The 8,583-nt window shown below is 39.7% G+C and overlaps 1 protein-coding gene across 1 annotated transcript in view; it reads left to right on the forward strand.

Moving 5' to 3' along the window:
• CNTLN (centlein) overlaps positions 1 to 6,630 on the forward strand; it is a 141,707-nt gene extending 135,077 nt beyond the window's left edge. Inside the window, exon 24 of the mRNA XM_042826730.1 lies at positions 5,965 to 6,630. Coding sequence (XP_042682664.1) covers positions 5,965 to 6,069 — 105 coding nt within the window. The 3' untranslated portion in view covers positions 6,070 to 6,630. The remainder of the gene's footprint in view (positions 1 to 5,964) is intronic.
• Positions 6,631 to 8,583: the final 1,953 nt, after the last annotated feature.

An 8,583-nucleotide genomic window follows, 5' to 3' on the forward strand; every position in this document is an offset into this window, starting at 1 on the left:
TTTTAATTGCTTAATTCATGCCTTGTCCAAAGATTGGTTGTGGTTTCCTTTTTTAGACATCGGTAGTATTTCTGATCAGAAAACTCATGCTCATGATGGAATTAAAGCTTTCTGCTAGAACTTTGCTCAGAAGAAACTGCTTAGAGGTACAGGTTGACAAGCTGAACTCCTCCGTATTCTGAAAAAAAAAGTGCAGGCTTGCTCTTTTCTCTTAATCTGAGAAAATGTTCAGAAGGAAATTGCATCAGATCACTTAATATTGCAGTTTGATATAGTGTCTTTTTGTGCCATTGAGCCAGGACTTTGGAACATAATTGCCCAGCAGTATTGATTTAATTGCCTAGGTTTATTTGTGGACTCCTAATTATTGACTGGAGGTAAATTTAATGGAGAAACCTTTATGAACACTGGGAAACTGCTGCTGTTGCTGTTATACATAATGAACTGCATCATATCCCTTTAGATCATTCTTCAAGCTAATTTTATTCCACCATGACAGTATGATAACGTTTAAAATGTCATAGACATTTTATTTTTATTACTGACATACGCCATTTTACTGCTGCATGAGATTTTTGGGGGGACTGGGGCAGCACTAGTTGCTTTTTACTGTCATTTTGTAGATTCTCCTAAGTGTAATCATAAAGGATAGCACACCTCTGTTTTACACCTCATCCATACCTTTATTTGCTGCATGCTTATGTCTTAAGAAAGTGTAATTTCCTTCAGCTTTACAAAAATGTTAATAGTTCCATGCTAAATATTTTTGCATTCATGAATGTCCCCAGTCAGAATTTGTGTAGCCACTTTACCAACCACTGTAGAACCATATAGGAAGAAACTTAAAATCTGATGGAGACATCTCTGCTTCAGGATATAGTTATGTACAAAAGGATCATCTAATCTGGAAGTACACCCATGTTCTGAATTCTGCAGAGTCAGTAAAAATCACTGGCTGTCTAAACCTACATCTGGAATGGCCAACAGGTGCTTTTTCCACTTTATGTGTTCAAACTGCAACACCCAGGGACTACAGTCACTGAAGTATAAAAATGAAACATCGTAATAACTGATGACAGTTAATAACTGGATGACAGTTAGGAGATTCTCTTGCCTTTGAAGAACTCACTTGTAGAGAGGCTTCACAGGAATGCATGCAGATACCCAGTGTCCCTGATGATGTATAGAGACACTGAACTCCTTGTGTGTGGACATGGGAGAGAGAGCCCAGGAAATATATTGCATCATAAAATATTGGGTATCTGGGAGTTTGTAGTGTTTGTGGAAGGAGGGTACAATTATGGACATCTTGATATACAAGTATGTTGATAGTTTGCATGAGGCTTTTAATCACGTGGGGTATTTTCTCCCACGTCACCTGCTTGTGTATGTCTTGTTATTTGAACCTGACACAATGTAGTAGCATTCTCTGTTTATAATCAAGAAAAAAACCTTCTCTAGCTTTTTTTCTATTACAAGGAGCCTTGTGTAATCAAATTGAAAGGATGACTTCTTTTCACCGCTTAGACAAGATTTCTTACCACTCAAGGCTTTCCTTCATTGTGATTGATTGTAAGGGAGAGCATCTCTGAACAATCAGTTATTAATTCTGTATGTGAGTACAACATGTTAACCCCAATCTAGATTACTAACGGAAGTCTCTCAGAACTATTTTTTTAGTAAAATACAAATCATTTGCCTAACTCTTCCAAGCACTGTACCAAATGTCAGAATTGATTAATCAGGTCCCTTATCAGACACAGAGCAGCTTTTGTCTTCCCTCCCTCTTCCTGAACTCCTCAGGATATCACATCTCATATGAGGCTGCCTAATGAAATCTTTCCTCTCATGACCTCATTATTAGTATACAAATCATATTCCAGTAGTTAAAACTTCCAGAAAAACTCCCTCCCCTTTGTTCTCTGGGCTCTCTGTAGGTATTTGTATAATCTGTCTCTAGAACACAGACTTGGAACAGCATATTCACTCCTCATCAGTAAGGATTTTCTCTAACCCATTTTTAGGATTTACACTGGATTTTAAATGCGGACTTCCTCTGGTCTCTTCTGCGAATATGCAACAACAGCCATGGTTGTTTCCTTTCAAATGTTCTGGTTGGAGCTCACCTGTTCTGCTTCCTTTGGTCTCTCTCCAGTCTGCATCTTTCTTAATCCTTCTCTTGAATAGGTCTCTTGCTCATTGCCTGTTGTCTGCTCAATGCACACATGCACATTCACTTGCTTACACATGCACACATTGACCACGGTCACCACCTCACAGTGTTTTACATATTTGCACCTTAAAAAGCAGCAGTGGTGCAGATCAAATCTTGCTCTGGACACTGTTAACATCATATACATACAGCTATCCCAGAGGAGAGCAAACAAAGAATAATAATGAAATGAGGCATATCTCAGTATTCTATTCTACTGTCTTACAGTTACAGTGATATTTGGAAGTTTGGGTCATTAAAAATTGGCATTACTGCACTTTTGCTTGAGGTCATTCTTTGTGGTTCACACAATTTGAGTTGAGGAAGTTTTTCAGCATGTTTGGATAGTTTTGTTGAGCAAATTTATTACCCTGAAGATCCATGTGGGGAGATTTAAAATAGCAGTAACCACTAATTTGTATATTCCAGAAATAAAATACCATTGTTTCTATGTACATTAACACATTTTAGAGTTTGTGAAACAGAAGCCAAATAATAGAGTCCATGAGTTGAGATGTTATGCCTCATTGGAATAACATTTCCTTGCTCTCTTGACCGGTCTTTTCACTGGCAGATCAGGAGGCTGTGTGGTTGTGCACACACATATTATGTGAGACTCAGCAGTATAGTGTAAGGTCAACAGACATAACTAGTATATTTTTTTTCGGAAGGGATCTTTGGAAGAAGCATACTCAAAGTAGGAGTAGATAGCTGAAAGAAATAGGAATAACTACCACCATTCCTGACTCTTCAGGATCATATTACCAGATACCAAGATACCTCTCTGATGTTTAAGAAATATGCCATTTCACCCACATGGCTTTCTAGTCTCAGGAAAGAAATCTGTAATTTTGGTAATGGTAAATAAACAAGGAATCTTCAAATGTAGGTAAGCTTTCTCTCTTAAATTTTCTGAATTAAAACAAACAAACAAACAAACAAAAAAAAGCCAGTTAAATACTACTCCTCCTAAAGCCTACCATAATATACTGATTTAGGATTGCTATCGCTGTCAGTGCTCAGTGTTTGAATAAATTGCCTGTGGCACAGATAACTGAAAACCACTTGAAGGAAGTATCATTCTGTATATAATTATCACTGGTATAAACAAGATGCTCCTTAGGTGTGCACTTAGCACTCGCTGAACTCCCAAAGCCTTCCCCAAGCATATGGCAAGTTTGGAAACTGGGATAAATACTTTGGAGTAGAGACATCTTCAACAGTTCTGAAGTTCTGGGGAGAAATGTAAAGGGAAGCTTCCCAGGATAGTTACAGAGTCATCATTAAAAGTAAACCTGACAGGCTTCTATTAAAGATGAAGACTGTAGAGATCATCCAGCTCTGGGTGTCGGCACGGAAATAAAACCAGATTAAAAAAAGTACAGCATTTTCTCTGAAACCAGCAAATGTGAAATAATGACATACCGTTCAACTTTCAAATGCTCTTGATTTAAGTGAATGATTTAAATGGAAAGACTTCTTTAAAAATCAGTTTGCTATGACATGGAAGCCACAGAGAGTAGTGAGCGGCAAGTAAAATGTAGATAGAATGGTATGAACCAGAGACATCAATAAGAAGGCATTCATCTTGGACAGAACATTAAGGAGGTAAGATGTATCAAAAATGAATGCACTCAAGCTAGGAAGAAGAATTAGGGACATTGAGGTAATGGTATCGTGTTCTCGTAAAAACACATTTAGACAAGGAAGGAGAGCAATTAGAGTGAACAGGATGCCGGGGTCGGTGCTTTTAAAGCACGGTAGCAAGTAAGTGTCACAGAATTTCAGATAAAATTAGGTGTTGCTTACTCTGAATGCTTAGTGAGTTGGATCCCTCTATTCCTCAAAATTCGCCAGAAAAGATGGAGATGGCTGACAGCTGTAGATGAATACTAGAAAATTCTTATCATAGAGAGAAGTTATTTGTGACAGATGGAGGCACGTCTGGTCAGCAGGTACAGAATACCATGTCCAATAGAAGAGAGTAATAATGCATATTAGCAGCCTCTTCCTGTGACTGCAAAGTGACCGCTGAACAGAAGACAGGAGTCCTATTATAATCAGTTCATGGCAGATACTTGCTGTTAACAAGTTTTTCCTTGCTAATAATTTAGATATTTTTTTTCTGACTTATTAATGGTGATAAATATTAGTAGACTGGGATTCTCTCCAGATATGTAGGTCACTCTGAAAGCAATGCCTCCTATTTATTTCTGTGAAAACTACAACAGATACAAAGAGCACAATGGAGCTTTTTGATAGAGCAGATTCTCAACTACAAAATGCTTTCTCAACACAATCACTACCATTAGCTATGCATTTTTGCTAGTGGTGAACAAGAGCCAGTATGTCATGCTCATCAAAATCTGCACCAGCAGAAGTGACCCACAGTTGCTGTCACCACTGCTGAAATGCATCACCCACCACCTCACTGGGCTCACACTGTCTGGCCTCCATAAACATTCAGCAAGCATCGATTAATGTCAATAGGTACAAGATTTTCTGCATGGCAGAATTCAATGCCTTTGCCTCATACGTGTTTCCACGTCAGACACCATTATGTCAGTGTTCCCCTCTACTGCCATCTGTTACACGACGACAACATGTAACAGAATACTGATGGGAAGCTTCTGTCACCACTGCTGTAACACCAACATCTGCCTTTGATGTCATGGGCCAACACAGTGAAATATGAGGCATTACTTTCAAAGCAGCCCTTGTATAATTTCAGACATTAGGAGATAGCATTTGTGTTTGGTTTGGTGTTTGGTTGGTGATTGAGCTTCTCAACTAACTGCTAAGTTTTTGCTAATTTATTTCTAGTGGCCTTATTAAAATAAAATGAACTCTGTTTCTGACATGAATGATGGCTATTACTTTTTCTATCACCACGGGTCTCACTAGGATTTCAAGAAGGTTGACAGAGCTCTCTGAAGCAGCACAGTAAAACTGTTGGGTTCTGCTCTGACACAGAGCTGTTCCCCCTGTGGGTGCAGCTGCATGGAGGAGCATTCTGTACTCCCTCCACAAGTACTTCCCAACACACCACAAACTCATGCAGTCTGTGATAATGCAGTGATGGAGGAGAATATATACCATCACTTTCTTTGAAGACACTGCACATCTTTTATACCAGAAGAGATATCAAATAGGTTTTTGATTATTATTTTTTTTTTCTGCAAATACGTAAATGCAAATCTTTGCTACCGTATTTCGGAGGAGCAAGTTTTTGTCTGTTATCCCTGTCCATACAGTCAGAGCTTCTGGGGCTTGGGAATTTAGGTTTGGTTTTATTTACAGGTTTTCGTGTATGTGTCTTAAGTTGCTGCGGTTGCCACAACACTGTGGGCTGTACTAGTAGTTCTGTCTCATCCTCCTGAGAGTAGAGAACATGCACTACCACTTCTGCATGCCCTAGAGATGACTGTAACCCCTTATTGATCAGCTGGTTGAAGATAAATGACAGAGATGCTAGTACTGCAGTTTACATCATTAACATGGTCAGTAAAGCATGAATTGTTCAATAAGGCGTTTATCTTTTTTTCATTTTACTCTGTTCTTTTATCATTTTTATGGTGGTGTGCAAAGTTCTAGGCACTAACCAGACAGGTGAACTTCAAAGTTCAAGATCTGTGCGTGTATGGTAGTTGTCAGAACTAAGTGAAATCTAACAGCCGAAGGAAATTTAAATGTTTTTAACATGAAGAAAATAAAGTTAAATGACCATTTTTCTTGCTATATTTCTTTTTCAGTTTCCTTTTGCCTCATATTTACTGGATGCCATACTGGCAAAATTAAATGAGAAGAAGAAACTCGGAGAAGAGTACAGTTCTCTCATGAAGCACAATGTAACATAGGAATCTTCAGAAAGGGTGACTGAAGTGTGTGCTGTCTAACCAATGTTTTTCCTCTTCGCATAAAGAACTGTCAATATGCATGTTCAATACATAAGAAGAAGCTGTGAACTAATTAATTGTTGAACAAGAGGAATTAATTATGTTCCTGTTTATAAAGAAGTGTAGTGTTTCATTCTTGAAGACAAAAATTGCTGCACATCAATACAAAGTTAAACATGAATTTCCTTTAAATGCTTTGGCAGTGCATAGCAGCATGAGCTTTGTAGAGAGAGGATGTTTTTGATATGACCAATAAAAATCTGTACAACTCAGTAAATACAGATAACACCCAAGTAACTCCTGATAGTACTGGTCAGAATGGTAGAACTAGGATTTACAAAGAATATGAGAATGTAATTGCCATTTTGAATACCTTATTTTGGCCTTTTTATAAACGCCAACTTTACGATATATGCCACATAAAATTGTATGCACTCTCTCTGTCAGTAAATGAATGATTGTAGAAGGAAAACTATACAATGCAGAGTAATAATCCTCAGAAAAGTTGTATTTTCTTCTAAGTTGGACGGCACTGTGTGCGATGAATTCAATTATATTTTTGAAAGTTCACTACAATAAAATTATTTCCAATGTGGAATTTTTTTTCAATTAGTAGTTCCATCAGAGTTTCAGTTCTTCCTCAGCTAGTATCAAACTGCAAGCCCTCACTTTGTTTGGGAAAATGGTATAGAGTTTTCTTTATTTGTTCCACTAAGATTTCTCTGGCAGTACTAAATGATTCCTTCTTCCTTGATCATAACATTTTGTATTCTTTTCAGCCATCCTATGTGAAAAAAAAAAAATTCCTGAGCTCATGTTTTACTGACATTTAGCTCTTCTAAATGTTTTTTCATGAATGGGTATCTTGTTTTGGGTATCACAAGCTTTCTCATTCCAAGCAATTTTGTGCCTGGTTTTGATGAGAGGACATTTCTACCAACAAACTCACTTTCCTTATGTGACACCACTACTTCCTCAGCTGCTCCTTGGCAACCAAGGGTGGGACACACCTGTGACATAAACATACACTGGACATTTTCACAGAATCACAGATTTGTAGGATTTGGAGGGGACCTCTTGATGTCATCGACTCTAACCCTCTGCTTTAGCAGGGATTTAGAGAACCTACAGTAGGTTGCACAGGGAAGGATCCAGGGGGGTTTTTGACAGTCTCCAAAGAAAGAGACTCCATAACCCCTCTGGATAGCCTGTTCCAGTGCTCTGCCACTCTCTAAAGCTCTTATACTAACATGAACCTTCCTGTGTTCCAGTTTGTGGCTATTGTCCCTTGTCCTGTTGCTGGGCACCACTAAAAAGCCTAGAGCCATCTTCTTGACACCCACCTTTTAGATATTTGTAAATATTGATACAAGTACTGATCCTGTCAGTCTTCTCCAGGCTAAACAATCCCGGATCTTTCTGCCTTTCCTCAAAAATGAAATGCTCTAGGCCCCTCTGCTGGACTCTCTTTAGAAGTTCCCTGTCTTTCTTGAACTGAGGAACCCAGAACTGGACACAGTATTCCAGATGTGGCCTCAACAGTGCAGAGTAGAGGGGTGATCTGCTGGCCACACACTTTTTTATGTACCCCAGGATACCACTGACGTTCTTGCCCACAAGGGCACACTGCTGGCTCATGGCCAACCTGCTGTCCACCAGGTTGCCCAGGTCCTTCTCTGTAGAGCTCCTTTCCAGCAGATCACCCCCTAACATGCACTGATATGCGAGGTTATTGCTCCCCAGATGTAGGACTGATTACTTGCCCTTCCTGAACCTCATCAGGTTCCTCTGTCTTCCTAACTCTCCAGCCTGTCGTCATCCCCCTTAATGGCAACACAACCTTCTGATGTGTCAGCTACTCCCAGCTTCATATCAGCAGCAAACTTTTGACCTTTTATGTTGTCCTGGGCAATGAAACAACTCCATGTAGTGGAATTTCCCTCAAATTAATTTATTGCTAATTAACAAGTTTTTTATTATTCACTTTGGTAATGAGAAATCGAACAAATAAACAAGCAGTTGGGGAGCAGCTTGCTTTTGCTGCTCCCTGCTCACAGTTCTCCTGCTCCTTGCTACTTGGGGTTGAGCAGTCAGTACGTTTCTTGTTTCTCCCTTCCCTGGGGACCTCTGGCACCTTTCCTGGCCTTTCTTCTGCCCCAGTCCCTTATGCATCAAGCATAGGCATCAGTTCTGTGATCAGGTACCCCCTTTTATTTTATCTCTCCTGCCTTGCTTGGTCTCTGATTTTTCCATCAGTGTCTCTCTAGCCCAGGGCCATCACCTCACTCCCTGAGCCCCGTGTTTAGCAGCACTCCGGGCCCTGTGATGGGCACAATACTGGGCTGTAGTGTGCACATGGAGCCAGAGCTAGAGCCAGAGCTGGAGCCAGCTGAGATAAGATGAGGGCAGACCCTCAGGGCTCGCATCCATTCAAGGCCAAGCCCTGCATCCACCCCCTAAAACCCAGTCCTGTGC

Source organism: Centrocercus urophasianus, unplaced genomic scaffold, assembly GCF_019232065.1.
Source record: "Centrocercus urophasianus isolate 14NV4802_14NV808 unplaced genomic scaffold, USGS_Curo_1.0 seq_27, whole genome shotgun sequence".
NCBI lineage: Eukaryota > Metazoa > Chordata > Aves > Galliformes > Phasianidae > Centrocercus > Centrocercus urophasianus.